This window comes from Alosa sapidissima, chromosome 3, assembly GCF_018492685.1.
Source record: "Alosa sapidissima isolate fAloSap1 chromosome 3, fAloSap1.pri, whole genome shotgun sequence".
NCBI classification, from domain to species: Eukaryota; Metazoa; Chordata; class Actinopteri; order Clupeiformes; family Clupeidae; genus Alosa; species Alosa sapidissima.
Genome location: NC_055959.1, coordinates 22134935 through 22153076, shown reverse-complemented (window position 1 = coordinate 22153076; position 18142 = coordinate 22134935). Strand labels below are relative to the sequence as shown.

The 18142-nt window shown below is 41.5% G+C and overlaps 1 protein-coding gene and 1 long non-coding RNA gene across 3 annotated transcripts; one reads left to right on the top strand and one right to left on the bottom strand.

Annotated features, from left to right (window-relative positions):
- Nucleotides 1-2145: 2145 nt before the first annotated feature.
- On the bottom strand, nucleotides 2146-14542 carry LOC121705813 (ral guanine nucleotide dissociation stimulator-like 1). Of its 2 annotated transcripts, none has more exons than XM_042087057.1 (17): nucleotides 14040-14542; nucleotides 11325-11617; nucleotides 10870-10914; nucleotides 10613-10782; nucleotides 10242-10384; nucleotides 9908-10147; nucleotides 9657-9760; nucleotides 9325-9409; nucleotides 8289-8360; nucleotides 7564-7650; nucleotides 7207-7239; nucleotides 6860-6981; nucleotides 5663-5758; nucleotides 5390-5510; nucleotides 4450-4743; nucleotides 2906-3020; nucleotides 2146-2681 (listed from the first exon to the last, which is right to left on the bottom strand). In XM_042087057.1, exons 1-17 carry the CDS (start codon nucleotides 14085-14087, stop codon nucleotides 2533-2535), a joined length of 2217 nt encoding a protein of 738 aa, XP_041942991.1. In that variant the 5' UTR covers nucleotides 14088-14542; the 3' UTR covers nucleotides 2146-2532. The 2 variants fall into 2 exon arrangements, with proteins under 2 accessions (XP_041942991.1, XP_041942992.1); XM_042087058.1 differs by having other exon boundaries at nucleotides 14072-14542.
- Nucleotides 5810-7114, top strand: LOC121705814. Its single transcript, XR_006030897.1, has 2 exons — nucleotides 5810-6286; nucleotides 6848-7114. It is a non-coding gene; the product is annotated as an uncharacterized LOC121705814 (long non-coding RNA).
- Nucleotides 14543-18142: the final 3600 nt, after the last annotated feature.

Below are 18142 nucleotides of genomic sequence, written 5' to 3'. Positions count from 1 at the left end.
ATACATACATACATACATAGGCCTACTATGCTAAATTGTCCTAATGTGGGGGACACTGCCTAACGTGGGACACCATAAGCTCCAGTGGGTGTGGCTCTTCCCCAAACTAATGAATGTCCCCAACTATGGGAAAGCCAAAGCTGTGGGTCCTGTGATCAAAATTGATGTGGTTTTAATGTGTTGCCCTCACATTGTAGCTTAATATAGCCTACTACAAGGATACAAGGAAGTTTATTGTCACATGCATATAGTTACTGGATGTAAGAAATGCAGTGAAATTATGTCTGGTATCAGCCTATTTGTGCATTTATGGGGGGGGGGGGGGGGGGGCACCCACAAGGAGCACCCACAAGGAGCACCCAAGAGCAACAGGGGCAAGGAAAAACTCCCTTACTAAGGAAGAAACCTTGGGCAGATCCACGGCTCAAGGGGCTAACCCAACTGCCAGGGGTCTTGGTGTGTGTGTTGGGGGGATGACAAGGGAGATGGGATACTACAGAAGTCCGAAATAATTTTTTTTTCCCACATTAGGGCAACCCAGCCCTACATAGGCCTATTATGTACATATATATATATATATATATATATATATATATAAAATAGCCTATGTATAAAAACAATCCAATCCAATATGGGCCCAACCGGTTTACAGGGATCCATCCAAAGATGGGATACATGCATTCCACATGGTCTTATTGGTCTAACCCTTGCAAAATACTGTAAGATTTCTTTAGTAGTGTATAATACTTCTATTATATTCTGTAATAGCCTACCTTATTATCCTTGCACTCGTTTACCTGTTATAGAACTTAAAGTATATCCCCAGATATTATAAGATTCCCCTAATTGGGGGCCAAGCAACAAAGCTGCGTGGACCATCTTCAGACCATGCCTACCACCGCATTACTTTCTGGAGCGATTGTCGAAAGCATTCGCCTGTGACAGCCAATCAAAATCAATCATATCTCAGGAACTCTTTCATGTATTAAAATTAAACTTGGTACATGGACTAAGGACCCAGGAAGAGGCTCAAGAAATTTGGTGACCTTTCGAAGCCGCCAAACAGGAAGTGAACTCATATCTCAGCAAGGCTTTCATGTATCAAAATCAAACTCGGTACAAGGACTCAAGAACCAATTAGGAGAAGGGCCAATATATTTGGTGACATTTGACCACTATGGGGGTGCTGTAATCACAGGAAGTAGGCTCATATCTCAGCAACACTTTTCCCTATCGAAAACAAACTTGGTACATGAAGTCGGGACCCCATCCTGAGGCTGCACAAAAAAATTTGCTTTGGTTTTTGAGAATGAATGAATGAATACTTACTTAAATACAACACATGAAGAAAACAGGCATCAACTTTTAAAGGGACACCAGGCAACATTTTCGTGTTAATTAATCATTAGAAGACTTTAGACATTAGAAGACTCTTGCCCGCCCCTACTGCCTGTAGGAAGAATATCCCGCTTGCAAGTTCGGTGTATCCTACCCGCGACCTTCAGTCTCAGACATTGCGAGAAGCAGGATCAGTTTACATCCTGCATCCCCAGCAGAGGCAGGCTAACAAAACCTGGCTAGTGATTGTTGCAAACATGTGTATAATGGCAGAGCCGGTGAAGAAGCAGCGAAAACCCTTGACGGAGGATGCTGTTGTTTTCTGACAGAAAACGTTTCCACGTAGGATGCTGTTTTGTTTCCTCACGCATCGTCCCTTCCTTCTCACCTTCTCTGGTAGACAAATGAGACCTCCTCAATGACGTCAAGCTTTGAACAATCTCCAGGTCACGAGCTGAAGCCGCCGAGCCGCCAAAGCCAATCGAAATCGGCAGCAAAACCGCCAAACAGGAAGTGACTGTATATCTCAGCCAATCTTTGGTTGCTGCTAGACATGAAACTTGTTGTGACTGCTTACAGCCATGTGTCTGTTGTTGCCATGGCAACTCCTGCCTGCTTGGCCCCCTCATTGCTGCCTGCAGCTATAATATCTATAGTATTCTTATATATAGATTACTATAATATTGTATCTCAAAGTACAAGATTCTTATAGTTCCTATAGAAATAAGTAGGCCTAGCCTATATCTGATCCAGGTCAAAATTGCTAAATTCAATCCATTACTACCAGTAACAAGATAAAGACAGTAATAACAAATCACACCAAGTTTATTTGGACTTGAAACAGCCACACTCTCTCTCTTTTTCTCTGTGTGTGTGTTTGTAAGGGGATGGGGATGACAGGATACAGTTCATGGTTCATTTGCTTCATTAATAAATAAGCTGTCCTTTCAGTAACAGTCATACTCATGCTGCCAACAAGACAACAATAGGAAACGCCTTGCCTCTTGACATGTGTTAGCTTAAGTCTCACCGTAAATCCAATGATCCATCTCAAAGTGCTTTGAAGTGAAGTTTTTTCTTTTTTTACATAAAAAAGTACAATATAAAAATATGGCTAAAAGTTCACAAAGCAATGCAAAAGTTTGACTTCATCCTCTTCGGCGTTGCTTGAAATCTGGCCTGGAGATGGCACTGTTACTTCTGTCTTCTAGTTAGTGTGCCTAGACCAGACACACTCAGTGGGGGCCTGCGGTATCCTTTTGGGCAGTGGCGTAAAACAAAGTCATAGTTAGCAGATGTGGACATGGCGTAGAACACATTGGCTTTGTCTGGGATGAGAAGCTCTGTAAAAGGAGAAAAGATTATTGAGGACATTTAGATGACACTATGACAGGGACTTTCATTTTGAATCATGGCAATGTAGGCCAAGTTTAATCTGCATTTGCATTTACATCATGTTTATGAACTCTTATACATTCACACATAAAATACTGGTCCCATCAACAAAAGTGTGTGTTATGTAAAAGGATGCTTGAGGCACTAATAACTTCGTCAATGGAAAGTTTACCTTTTCCTTCTGATAGAACCTGACTCAGAGTGAAGTCGTGGCTGTTCATGTTCTCAAGGTAGTGTTTTTCTAATGCTTTTTGAATCACCTGCACTGTCTTGTCCTGACTGGTGAGCTGAGGAGGGAAAAAACAAAACAGTCATGGTGGTTTTGTTGTCTGTGACGGAAGCCTTTAAAAGAAACCGGAACAACAACTCAGTCCTCGGTACTCATCCTACTTGACTTATTGGCTGCCTTCAACAGGGTTAACCACTGCATCCTTCTGTCCATTTTCTCAAACATGGACATGACAGGCACAACACTGTCCTGGTTTGAATCCTACTTCATGGGGCGCTTGTTCAATGTATCTTGGCTAGAAAAGCAATCCACATCCCACATCCCACTAGTTCATTACAGACGTACCCCCAAGGCTCTGTGCTGGGGCCCATTCTCTTCGTCGATAAGAAGCTCGCTAGGCTTCTCATATCACTGCTATGCAGATGATACACTCTGCACACTCTACATATTCCCTGACAACAATTTCCTCATGGATAAAGAGACATCACCTTCAGCTGAAACTCTCAAAGACTGAACTACTGGTCCTCCCAGCCAAACAAACTATCAAAATTGACATCTCTGGCTCTTACCAAGGTATGTTGCCTCGATCACCCAGTCATACCGCACTATTCAATATAAACAAATCAGGCCATATACTCAATATTCTACCCAACTCCTGGTAAAGGACATAGTTATTTCATGCCTTGAGCCCTCAACTACTATAACAGGCATCCCAGCCAATAGTCGTGGCACATATGTTTTTGTTGAGAAGATTATTTCTTTATGATATTCCTTTTTCTCAGAATCCGTTCAAGATTTGATTTTTCCTCATTTTTTTCATTGCAACACCAAGATAAACTGCCAAAAGATTCATTTTTATACCTCTTTTTACTTAACTTTATCAGGGGTTCCAATAATTGTGGAGGGCAAAGTAAGTTAACATCACCAGTACTCTGTATAGATGTGAATGGCCTTCATGATTGTAAAACGTTAGCCACATCTAAAGGCCCATTCACACCAAGAACGATAACTATAAATAAATATCGTTCTCGTTAATATGAATGACGACGTTCACACATAAACTATAACGATAACGACATGAAGAACGATATCGTTGGGGATCACTTTCAGAGCGATTTTAAGAACGATAAAAGGCTAATAGCCAGTCAGAACCCATCGAATTTTAACCGTCACATTCATTAACACAAGGAGAGACTTTGTTTATCGTTGTTCAGTGTGAACGCTTTTATCATTGTGGTTATAGTTATTGTTATCGTTCTTGGTGTGAATACGCTTTAAGACATTTGATGAACTACAGATTTAAAGTTATGATTGATGAAATTAGATGTAATTCTAACCAACATTTCCTCATCTAGGTCATGGTCAGGTATGTATGATGACCCTAACACACAGGTCATTGTATTAGTGTTCTCATTGTCATAGATCATAGCATCCCCCTCCGCCTGGCTTAGCCATTTCAAGAATGTGAACATTTTAGTAGGTCTTACCAGAATACTTTTGTACATGTTTCCATTGCTGCTCTCGCAACCCATCATGCTGACGCGGATTATGCAGGAGTCAGCCACCTGCCGGTTGTACACGGGCAGCGAGGTCATCGACACAGACCGCTTGTGTGTGGAGGACAAAGCGCTCTTGGGTGCAGCTAGAGAGAGTGGAGAGGGAGGGGGACCCGAGAGGTCTGGCTGTGAGCTGGAGATCAAGGAACCACAGGCACTGCTGGTGTCCGAGGATGCAGAGGATGGGAAGGAGTCAGCCATGTTGTGGCAGGAACTAGAGAGTGACTACAGACAGAGGCGGAGAAGAGGGTAGTTGTTTGTTATGACTTTAGTGGAAAATAAATCCATTTATAAGAATGGCTTTGTGTGGTTCATTCTGGTTGAACCGAGGTTTATACATTGATTTTGTACAATTTCTTCAGCTATAACACAATGCCTTTCTTTTCTTCATTCTTCTTTCTGTGTAAAACACAGAACTTAAACTTGTTTTCTTTTATTACTAATATTCAGCCTGCACAGCACTAACAGAACTTCAGCAAACATTGTATAATATGCTGCACTCAGATAGGAATTAGTACAGCCTCTAGGAACATTAATTTCAGTCCTGTTGATGCTGAAAACTCTAAATGCAAATGCAAACCTCAAGGCCATGTTTAGTTAACATTGCCTGGTGCAGCACGGCAAGGACAGAGGTCCCAACAGATTGTTGAATTAGTTAAAGCTTGGGGGAGCACTATGATAATTAATCATAAGTGACACCACTTGTCTATTGGCTGTGTAAATGTATTGCCCTGTAGGGATGGAGTCTGGGAATGACCTGGATGTTTGCTTGGCAATGAATACTAACTGAGGAAATGTTGCTGGTTCACTGGTTTGCACTAGTAGTGGGGTGGGGTGTGAGGCAGGTGTACAAGAAACCAGTAAGTTGTACCTCTAGCCGAAGTGGGGAGGAGTTTGAAAGGTCTTCCATTTCAGAGCCACTGGAGCCAGAGGAGGAGACACTGATCTGGTCTGCGTACATCTTTTTGGACCCATCACTCACCATCAGAAGGCTAAAAGGATCCCCAAGAAAGAGTTGTTTGAGAAACCTCTTAACACTTCTTTGGTTCCAGAACCTCAACATTTGAATGTGAAAGACTTAAATGATTTGTCATCCATTAATTGATAAAAAGAGCCTTTTTTAGGGAAAATGGCCAGCACTTACGAAGACAGTTTCTTGGTGAGGGTCCGATGACTCCAGGAACTGGAGGTTTGGGGACAAGTATCCACAGGAGGCTCCAACTGACGGGAAATCTCATAGCTGATTGAAAAGAAACACACGAATGCATATGAATAAAGTAGAAAGTATTAACAGAGACCAGCAACGTAAAGGTTTTTGCCACATTATAAAGCATTTCTTATGCGTTATGGTTTGTATATTATAATATTTGTTTATTTTCATTTTCATCACTATTGATTGAATTGACGTTGTTTATTATAGCTATGCTCCTTAATTATTAAAGTGTAACTCCGGCGAAAATTGACCCCAGGGTCTTTTTCTGCATTAAAACACATCAAATAAGCACCATGGAGACAGTATTTTCCATTGATCAAACCCGGTATACGCTATAGCAGGGCTAGACTGGTCATTTGGCATACCGGGCATTGTCCAGGTGGGCTGACGCACTTTTGGGCCGAATCGGCGATGTAATTATAATTTAGGATATAGGCTATTAAAGGCCTGTCAGCGGCTCACTGGTTGCCCATTATCGCAAGGCTTCGTTGTACTGTCATGTTTGGTTAATCTATTGTTCTATTGGAGTTGGAGGAGCTGGTAGGGGGACAGTTGGTAAGTCTTCTGTAATGAACTCCAGGTTCGCTAACTACGTTGTTGATGCTTCGTTTTATGTGTAGGGACCCTGAGCAAGCTACTGATGAGGTCTGGTGCTGTTTTGAACAAAATTACTGGTTAAAAAGTGCTATTTGGGAAGCGTTTGGCTCACCGCACTTAGCTAATCCACTGTTTGCGATTTGGGACTATAGCGTGTACCGGGGCAAGCTTTGTAGTGGTTGATCAACGAAAAATACTGTCTCCACGGCTTTTTTGATGTGTTTCAATGCAGAAAAAGGGGATACATTTTCGCCAGAGTTACACTTTAATGTAGTCTTACCAACTTTTTTAAATAGTTTACTGTTAAATTTAACTATTGTATTGTTGTTATTTGTATGTCGATTTGGACTAAAGCGTCTGCTAAATCATAACCGTAACCCTAACATTCATGTAATGGTCGATATAATGTTTTTTGATACTAATGATAATGTTTATACACAATGCATTCACATTTATTTCACATGCAGCTTGTGATGACGGCAACCAAACTTGTTGACAATTGACCTAACTTTTTCCTAGATAAACACCCACCTTTCCTGGTCTGCGAGTAGCCTCTGACCTTGGAGCCAGGCAGCAATTTGGGGATGATGAGGCAAAGTGTACTGTGAGCAGGAGAACTGCATCTGGCGGATCTGAGAGAGAATCTCGTATTCCTGCAAAGATGGAGTGTGACAAGCACAGTCAGGCATATCTCCAAAGGACAAACAAGACAAGCCACTACACTCAATTATATCAATTATTTTGTGAGATGTACATGAGATATGCAAAATACACATTTGAAAAAGATTTATTTATTTGGATTGATTTATTTTATTCTTAAATGTCAGCATCTAAAATAGAGTGAAATATGCACTGTTGGAAAGAAAGCAGGAACTCACCCGTCTCTTCTTCTCGAAGTTTATAAGACCCCCCTGATGACACACACCAAAAGGCAGGAATAGAGAACGACAAGTTAGATGAAACCTCTTTGAGGTAGCTATGGACCATGTAATACATGCCTGTTTTACGGCAACTGTCTTTTCAACGAAATATACTGATATAATATGAACGTATTAATATAATGTATAAAGTGCTTTAAATTGGTAAATGGTTGTCTATAATGACACTTATTCAATAGACACCCAACACCCAAAAAACATTTACAAATCTGATGCTCCTTTTAGGTTAATCTACACTTTAATGTAGAGCACTACGCTAGGACATCATTCTTGTCAGCGATAACGCAGGAGTCTCACCTCCACAGTGTCTGTCAAGGCCGTGTCCAGCATTGTGAGAACAGTGAGATATGTGCCGAGGTATGGAACCACTCCGTTTGTGACACTCTACAAAAAGACAAGGACATGTCTAAATGACAAGAAAGGACTGACTTATTGAAGGTTAAATGTTGGCTGATGTTTCACCTTGAAAGCAACACAATTTGACTAAACTCTGTAGTGACTTTCAAAGACATGTCATATAAAGCAACAATCACAACAGAAAACTGCCTTTCTCAGCTGAAAAGTTAGTTTCTACACATGATTTCCCAGAAGATAAAAACGCTAACCAAAAGCTACAGAATAAAAAAAAACACAGCCCACATGTTCTCTTTGTGTACTCCTCAAGTCAGCATTTTCAGAGCTAGTGTATACGTTTCTTTTTTCTTATAGTCAGTTCTAAAGAAATAGAAGAAAGGAATATAACAAAATAACATAACATCTCTCCTTTGTCTAGCCTATATTTCTCATAGATAAGATTTTGACTATATTATCTTTATTTCAACTCCTAAAAAATAACTCCAATTTTAATTGTCTCAGCCCAAGTCCAAGTTAAGTTCAACTTAAGAGCTTAAAACTAATCTATTTTCTTTTACTGCACTGACCTCAGAAATTATCAGTTTGATATCAGTTATAATTGTGCTCCTTATTTCTCTGAAGAGCCCATTTATTGCAAAGAAAGAAAACTATTTCCTCCGAGTTCTTACTATTTGTCTTGAGATGCTGTATCTTTTCAGTGTCTTAGGAGAAATGGTCTCCATGGCTGGTTGACTTCCATCCTAAACCAAAACAAAGAATATCACATTAACATGAAAATAAAGGTTGTTTTCCCTTTTCTCTAGCTGGAAATATTTCTTGTAGGTTCCTTTACTGTGGTTGTGTTTTCTACTGTTAAGTTTTTCTTTTTTTTCCCCATATAAGAATTCTGATCTTCAGTCTCATAGCAAGTTTTCTTGAGTCCTTAATTACTAAAAGCCCAGTGTTGTCAAGCAGAGGCATTCAGGGACTCCTAACCTCTTGATATTCTAAAAGCAGAGTGAACAATGGTACTTTCATGCAAGGGAACACAGCGAGAACATTGAGCTAAAACAGCACTTGCATGCAAAGTACTGTTGACAAAATAAGTCCTTGGGACTGGGAGCACCTGAAACTCATTCCCTAATCATGTGGGTTAAAGTCGCTGTGGATCCTGGAGAACAAAACACCTTCATGTGGGACAACAACAGATATCGATTTTTACCACACCCCATACCCACCTCTAGGCCCCCAGGATACAACTACAACCCGAGACCCACACGTGCCTTTATTTTAAGACATCCCAAAATGACTACATTAGAGTTAGTGGTGTCAAGTAAGAATTACAAAAATGCAGCAGAGTAGATATCCAGGCACAGAAAAGCAGTTGCCGATTATTCTGATCAGTTTAAGTTGAGTTCTTAAGTTCAGGCAAAGACTAGGCAAAAGCTCAGGTTAATGAACACACAACTCTGAAGTAGTTCACAAAACATTAACTCTGACAAATAACAGAAATGGAGGCATAGGGGAAGCACAACCCATAAGTTAAACACATTATGTAACCTATAATGCCAATAAAGCTATACTAGTTGTCATGGTTACAGAGTGGAAGATTGAGAGACATTTTCTATGGACAAGGTTCATGCTCGTTCCAATCCAGCTTTTTCTGCTTTTCACTGTCAGTCTATCTGTGTATGTTAGTGGGTGTGGGTGCCATTTCTTCCTCACCTCTGTGAAGATCTCCCTGCTGGTCAACACACAGTTCTCATCTGGTAGCGTCTCACACAGGCTCTCAAATGTGGCCATGCTCTCTCTGTGGAGACCCAAGAGAGAAACACATTGCGGTCAACATCAATTATTCATTCTCTCAACCTCTCACACAGTCACCTGTGGTCACCTATGGTCAATTGCCCTGAAATCCTACAGCATGAAAGTGGTACCAATACGTGTAGACATGTTCTCATGCAGATATTTACATATTTGGAACAATAAAATGGCAAAACTTTTTAGTCAAAAGGATGCTCTTTAGATTTGTCCGTATCCATTCATGTGATGCTCACCTACTAACAGCAGACCAGGTCTTTCTTAGCCTATAGATGGGATTTGATTGTAGGGCCGACAGAATGGCTTTTAAGGAGGAGAAATTCTTCAGCTGCCTACACTCCTGTAAAAAGACATGTAGACCCCCAGATAAACATTTGTGTTTACACTGTATACATTTGTATGAGTTGTGGCATAACTAACTTCACATAGAACATGGACAGTGACGACGATTCAGAGCTTTAATATGCTGGGGTGCAGGTGTCCTCACCTGTGCCACCTTTATCCATTTCTCAATGACCTTCGCCCTCTGGACGTGGGGTTGGCTGGGGCAGCGTGTGGAGGACGGGCTGGAGCTGGCTGCTTGGCAGAGGATGGAGGAAATGACCTGGTTAGTGACAGCATTGAACTGAGCGATGGTGGCACGGACGGTGGGGGAGAGGTTCTCTTTGTCGCGCTGAGACCAGATGCAGCCTAAACACTGGAATGGAACCACCTTCACAAACAGCTCCTGTTTGGGTAACAGGGTAAAAAAGGATAGATTAGAGGGATGCTAACTTGGCAACTGCTCCACCCATATTGTTTATGGTGGACGTGGTACTCACAGAGTCCAGCCGAGTAAGTTGCTCAGCAATCCCCTGCACAGAGAACTCCAAAAATCCCCGATGGTCCAATGGTGTGTCTGGTTCTCTCTCATCTTCATCTACATCGGACTCTTCTGGACTAGCTTGCCCATTATTTATGTTTGCTGAGAGGGAGGGAAATGAGAGAAAATAAACATTAAAAGGACTAATACACCCACCAGGTTTATAAAAAAGACAATAAGAACTATGAGAAAGTTATTGAGTCTTGAACAGTAGAATTGGTAGGATCGTCTAGATAGATAGATAGATAGATAGATAGATAGATACTTTATTGATCCTCAAGGGGAAATTCAAGAAGACTATGAGTATGATGAGTATTAGTTTCACAGTACCTTGACTCTGGAACTTCTTGAGGAGTGCTTCAGAGCGCTGAGCCAGAGAGCGCAGGGAGGAGTGTTGCCTCAGGTGGAGGGAGAGAAACCGCAGAGATGGGTGCTGGGGAGGGTCCCAAAGGTCCTCACTGAACTCCTCCAACCATGTCTGCACCAAAGCCTCCAGAGGACTGGTGGAAATAACAGAATGCATTTTTCCAAATATATTGTGGTCTAGAATAAGCCAGTGACAAATGAGAGGATCAAATGAGTCTTACCCCTTTTGACACTGCTTGAGGTCAGCTTCAGAGTTGAGGCCCTCTCTGTTGGACAGAAACAAAAATAGTCTATAATGTGAGAAGAAGCCCAGCAACACAGTGGCCACATTGTTGTGGGTGGATTGCCCCGGAGTTGTGCAAGCCTTTGCAGAGTCTTTAATAGCCCTTGTAGAATGCTTATTATGTGTCACAGCAAAGTTGTTGTCCCTTAAGTGAGGACACATCAAAAACAAATAGATCCTCTGAGTCAAAAAACCAGCCTAACTAAAAGGAGCAGTTTGAAGAAGTAATAACAAAACACTTCAAGCGGCTTTCATGTCTACCATTACAGAGAGACAGGTGAGGCCATTGCAATTTGAAGGGCTTTTACACTTAAACGAGAATCCCCGCCCCCCCCCACCGACACACACACACTGACACAATGAATGATTTTCTGTCCATTATTTGGTCAGCACCTGTTGAAGATGAGCTCGATGAGCGTGCTGGTGCTTGTGAAGGCGGGGTAAGTGGACAGGAAGATTCGTGCGAAGTCCTGCTCCTGGGAGTCCAGTGGGTCCACCAGCTGGGATACCAGCCGCTCCAGCGTAGCCGCCTTCAGCCTGCGCACTTTACACGTCCTGTAGTGGACAAAACTGTTGGAGGGCACGGCCACGCTGGCGTCCGCCACTGGCTGGACGGGCTCCCTGCGCAGGGTGACCCCATACACGGCACCATCCTCAAACTCCTCACCCCACTCCTGAACAGGATCCTGCAGGACACACGGACAACTGGGTGAGGCAGCAGACAAGAAACAACAAATTTGCTGTGATTCAGGTGGTTTTAAGGCACCCTCATACCATTTCTTGTGAACTTCATGGGAGAACAGACACAGAGTCTATGTCAGTGTCAAGACAAGACAAGACATAAAAAGAGCTGATGGATCAAAATGGGCTGATGAAGTTCAACATGAGGGTAACACCAGGTGTAGTTGTTTTTTTTTACCTGATCTTTGACCTTGCTACGATCACTTCCTGGTGTTTTTGAAAAATACAAGGAGGCTTAAAGGAGAAGTTAAAAGTAGCACTGAGTTGCTTACACCAAATATGCTGGAGGGTCTACAGTCAACCCCCCAAGGGTGTGAGGTGATGTAACGTCATCCCAACTCTGGTAATCTCATGCAGACATGACAGGGCAACAACACAGGTCCTGATGGCTTACTGCTTGTAATGCATGGTAAGCAAAAGCTTTGAAGTGTCAGCAAAACCACTGTCTAGTGCAAGCCCATAATAATCAGTCCTGGGGTAATGTAGTCCAGACAGCAATTTAAAACACCAGATTCCGTGGACATGCCCAGTGTTTATCTGTTTACATCTTGGACATACATGGATAAGCTTATGAGCTGATGGGTTAAAATAATAGAGGCCTTGCTCTGAAAATTTAAGAGGAGTTTTTCAGTGCAGACACATGTATTGGGTCCTTTGCATTTGCAAAACCATCATCAGTATTCTCAAACTGACTCATTTCTTGTCATTAGGGTCTTCACTCCTGCTTCTTCCCCTCACTATTCTGCAAATATACTCCTCCCAGGCTCTCTAGCAGGCCCATTCCTACTGCTTCACCTAGTGAAGAAAAGCAAGCCTTATTAATGAAGTAGACACTCTGCTCATGTCATAACACACTTGTGGAGCACCAACACAAAAGGACAGATGACCCTACACATAAAGGGAAAAGATAATGAAATGCAGCTGCTTTGGGAAACTAAGACTAATCAACCTTTAACAAAGCCTGAGTGGGTGCTGGGCTTTAACTCAATTCATAGCATCAGCATAAATCTGCACTTCAATACGCAGGCACTCATCCCACATCTCTATTCATCTTTTTGAAATACAGTAACACAGTGTTCGCTTACGTCATCTCAATATCCCCATTTATTAGTTATTTCCCCATTTTCTATCCATGGCTTTGTTCCTGCTGTCTTGAAACTGAACTGTCAGGTTTTCTTAACAGATGAATTCATGGATTATAAAACCAAAGCGCGTCACTAGCTTTTACGTCACATGTTCAAATACCTCAGTAGGGGAAATAATGGCACAGAGTTACAGCCAGTCAGACAAAGGCTCATATCAGTTTTCAAATCTCTTAGATTTCATATGACAAAAGTGCCAAGGTAGAAGGCTGTACATCATGTCCTTGAGAGGCGCACTGATGTAATGATTAATAAGGCACCAACAGCAAAACACATGATACTGGGTCAAGATGAAAATTAAGAGTCAAGTTAATGATTGAACTAAATGCCTTAAAGAGGCCACTGTCAAGGTGGGAAGAGTTAGTAGGCCTGTATTTTTGCTGAGGTTGTGCTAGAATGTCTGGCTAGACCTGTCTGAAAATACTTTCTACTACGAGAGATTGGCCAATTGCCCTTTTTCCTCTCAGAGGTGGAACACATGATGGCATAATGAAGCTGTTAAACTTAGTCCTGAACTGACCTATGTTTTTTGGCGAATCATTATGCAATTGTATCACAGTTGATGACACCACCAGGGGTGGTGTCCCTATAGTGAAAGCTGCACCAAATAAACAACTCACAGAGCCAGCTTTCTCACATAGTCTCTAATCCACAGCTGTGGTTAAACCATATCCTGCGCAGTCACCAACATTTGAAAAAGCCTGGCATCCAAATTTGATAATATGATTTGCATCTACTGACTCACAAAAGACACCCACCTAAGATGAGTGATAATCCATCTTAATGCATAACAATGCTACACGTAGCAGATCCTGCAAAGGTAGACTAGTCCTGTCGAGTGGTTTTACAAAGCGTCCAATTTAGCAAAGACAATGCTGGTCAAGAGAGGTTCACGCCATACGCAGTCAAACTGTCAGGGGCCTGCCTGCCTGTCGACCTTCCTCCAACCTCCCAAATGTCCGCCAACCTTCCCTCTAGTTCGACCCACACTACATGACTTATGACTAACAGGTGTTTAAATGGAACGATGGCCTCCCTTCTCGCTGTGTCTGAACTTGATATGCGCCACTATTTCAAGAGCATTCAGTCCACAGAGCTGACACAGTTAAACAACGATGTGCAGAAAATACATGCACAGACATAACAGCAGTTTAACAGACTGATCACTGAAACCAGATTCATAAAAACCGGCATAGGCTAATTAATATACTCTAAATTATCTTACATTATGTAGTCTGCTGCGCAGAATTAGCCTACCATAGTCAGTTGCCATTTTCCCATCTTCCGCTGCTTTTCTGTGAATGTTTAAGGGGTAATCCCATCCATTTCAGTGATTTGTCAGGAATGAAAAATATATCTTCAGTCACCCACTTCAGAGAGAACAAACGCGAATACTTTACGGCTGCATGATTATACTTAAAAAAATGTTAATCACTGATAAAAAAAAATACAAATAAACATCTATTTAAAGTAACACTTCATAATAAAAAAAATTATTGATCGTGCAATATTTGTCACATCTTTCAAGCATATACGACTGAAACGTTTGTCCCTCTTTAAACTGTTTCCAAAACACTGAATATACTGTATATCAAAAGTCTGATCTATAGGCTACTAATCCGATTGCAGTAAAGCGCGATCCCAGTCGGTGAGGGCCGTCTTCACCCACAGCACAGTCACTCTCCCTTCATTGAGCAACTTCACCTGTGTATGCATGTCTGTCAGGTGGGTGGTGTCTACGCAGGAAGAGAGGTCCCTATTTGTGAGCTCACAGGAGGGCGTGTGGACTGCTGTCAAACCCGCAGGGACTCAAAACAGAAAACTTATCCGCGCTCTTTTACCGTCTGACGCAAACCGTCGTTGTCTGCAAATCTGCTCAGTTTGAGTAGGCTATCCTATTATCAATAGGCCTTTAGTGGTCACCCTGGTAACTTTGATTTATGCTCATGAAGAAGTGTTATCCCGAGTCGCTTTAGATAAAAGCATCTGCTAAATGAAGAAATGTGTAAAGTCCTCAGTGACGGCACAATCTTACACATGTATTTGTAAACTCTGCATAGAATATAGGTCTAGCCTGCAACAAGCAGAAAGGTAGTAAGTAGGTCATACAAGATTTTGTAGTCTGAGCCCTGTTTTGTCTGCTTGTAATTGGCAGAGGATCTGAATCAAGCTACTGTTCCAGCTGAGCAGGGCTCTGGTCACAGAGCAGGGGACACAATAAGTTTATTTACAAACATAGGCAGAAGTTATTTATTGCTATTCAAAGCCTCAGGTGAGAATTACTCCCTATGTTTGCATAAGTTGAAGCGAAGGTCGTAGGCGTAGCTCCTTTGTATTTTCACATAATCTCTCTGCTGAAGGCAATCTTTCATTAGAAAGCACTGAAGTAATTGGTGTGTGTGATACTAGAGGCCTAGTAATGTAACTTTTGAGGCTGAAAATGAACCATCGCATGCAATCCATTTAATATGTCTCCAGGGCTCCCTTGGGAAAGATTTCAATCTTATTGGGACTCATTTAGTTAAATAAATGAATGAAATGAATTTAGGCCTTTAAAAATAACTAGATTACCTTTGAATGATTATTTGTGGATTCAATTACTCTTTTTTCTTCTTTTTTTTTGTAATCACTTATTGGCAGATGATACCCCTGATGTCTACTTTTCTGACATCAGCATCTTACAGGATGTTTACCATTGATTGTTTCTCATGCATTACAGTAAAGGAGCTGGATTTTATGCTTTTGTCTTTTCAGTAAAATCCATCATAGTCTCTCTCCTTTCATCAACACTGAAACTGATAATTGTCAATATCAGCATATATTATTGTCTTTATTGTCAATAAAGTGATTAAGTATGAAGATATTTCAATAGACAGCTCTTAAAGCTTTAGCATAGGGCAGATTGGAAAAGTTAAATCATACCATATTTATGAACATAATTAAATAGCATGCATAATAAAAAAAATATCTGAAAATCTACTCTGCATTCTGGCCAAATAAGGTTTGGGATTTACAACACAATAAGAATGTCTCCAGACGGCATACTTCGCTGTTAATGGTCTCATCTGCTGCATGTTTTAAACGAGGTCAAGACGGCATCATTGAAATGGAGCAAATAAGACAGTCTAAACATTTTCCCCCCAACATGGCCTGAAAATATGTAGTCCGTATCTAAATATTCACTAAGTTCTCCCCTTGTTCTCAAGGACCTGAAGATTTTGGCCATAGAAAAAGAGTGTGTGACTGACAGTGAAAGTATGTGGTCTGTATCATCTCTGAAGAGAACTAGACCTCTGATTCCACCACACAGAGAATGCAAGGAATCCACCAGCATGTGGGTTGTCACAATGACTCATGGACCACTCCTGATCTGCGGTGTCAGTCTTGTAAAAGCTGATATTTTGATATATTCTTGTACACAAAAGCCAATCCACACTTAGTTTCTGATAGTTGATGGTTTCAGTCTCCAGCGTTGTTTTTCTTCTTGCTGATTATATGGGTTTTGAGTGAAATATGTAACTGGGTTTGTAGTTCTGTGCCATATTAATCCCCTTGATGTTTTATTTGTGTAACTCTACCAACTAGTAGTGCCTATGGTACTGGATGTCTGATATGAAGCGTTTAACCCTGTTAACGGTCAGGGGAAAGAGATACAGAAATTGTTGCAATGATTGCATTATGTCCCGTGTCCCAAAACATGCGTCATCCTCGTACTTTCATCTCCCCCAACACACCCAGTAGTGTTTAGGCCGTAGCCTGAGATAGTGTCAGCAAGTTATGCAACCTGTATTAGATTTCTGCCTCCTGATGCACAGGCACACACAACAGGGACATTGCAACAAGATGCAGCCATTCTTATACAAGTTAAGACATGCCACTGAACCTCTTCAAAGACAACAAACAAACAATAGACATACACACAAAATAAGGCTAACAAAAATAAGTCCCTTTTAACATCAATAAATCCTGTAATATCTCAACATCAAAATGAATCTCTGTCAGTGCTTAGGTTTGCTTACTGTATTGACAAAAACTGCCCTATACCATTGATTAAATGCTTTTTAGCACAATCAGTAGGCCTAGAGAGAGCTCCCTCTACTGGAGTGATACATTTTCATTTCTCAACAAAATGTCATGGAGTAGATGAGATATTAACTGGATATGAATTGCTCCAGTGTAATTGTTACAATCAAGTATTTTATACCTGATTTATTATGACCGCCGCACAGCGAAGCGGCGGTCATATAGGTTTAGTCAGATTTTTTTATTTTTTTATTTTTTCCGCATGTCCAAATTTTCGTCAAGGATTCCCGGGACACTGAAAGACCGGGGTAGACGAAACTTGGTGGGCATGTAACCCCATATGGATAGCATGGAACCATCGTTTTTCGTGTTGATCTGTAGCCCCCCCGCTGGACTGCACCCCCCAAAAGGAGGGTAGGGCAGACACAGTTTTCTGTGAATATCTCGAGAACTCTAAGGTTTAGGAGGACCATTTTTTTTGTATGTTGATCTCAAGGGGCCATGTCAACCCATTCCATAACCACTCATTTCATGTATAGTGCCACCTAGTTAAACACAAAAAAGTAAAAATGAGGTGTTGTAATCGCAGGTATCTGTGACCTAACATAGTCAAAACTGCACGAAATTGGAAGTGTAGGATCATTATGACACCCTCTGAATGCATGCCAAGTTTCGTGGAATTCCGTTCATGGGGGGCCACACAATAAATGAATTTATGTTACTATACACCAACTATGACACCCTCTGAATGCATGCCAAGTTTTGTGGACTTTCATTCATGGGGGGCCTTACAATAAAATAATTTATGTGTACATTTAGTGACCGTACACCAACAAGGATTCCCGGGACACTGAAAGACCTGGGTACACGAAACTTGGTGGGCATGTAACCCCACATGGATAGCATGGAACCATCGTTTTTTGTTTTGATCTGTAGCCCCCCCGCTGTACTGGACCCCCCGAAAGGAGGGTAGGGCAGACACAGTTTTCTGTGAATATCTTGAGAACCGTAGGGCCTAGGATGACCAATTTTTTCCGTATGTTTGCCTCCAGGGGTCATGTTAACCCATTCCATGTGCACACATGTGCATAAACAGATACACACGCACACACATACATTCACAGTAATCATGCGTATGATACATACTCACACAGTAGACATATGTACGCATGCATGCACATGCACAAACACACATACGCAGGCAAACACACAAGCACGCACACACACACACCCACACACATAAACATAAACGTGTACACGCACACATTTCAAGAATTTCTCAGAATTATGAACAGGCAAGATGGG

Excerpts from the sequence above, each read along its gene's own strand:
- LOC121705813 (XM_042087057.1), bottom strand. The coding sequence starts at position 14,087 with ATGGCAACTGACTATGGTAGGCTAATTCTGCGCAGCAGACTACATAAT. Across the intron at positions 9,761-9,907 it reads AATGGATAAAGGTGGCACAG|GAGTGTAGGCAGCTGAAGAA; the intron begins GTGAGGACACCT and ends GTCTTTTTACAG. Across the intron at positions 8,361-9,324 it reads GCAGGGAGATCTTCACAGAG|GATGGAAGTCAACCAGCCAT; the intron begins GTGAGGAAGAAA and ends GTTTTGGTTTAG.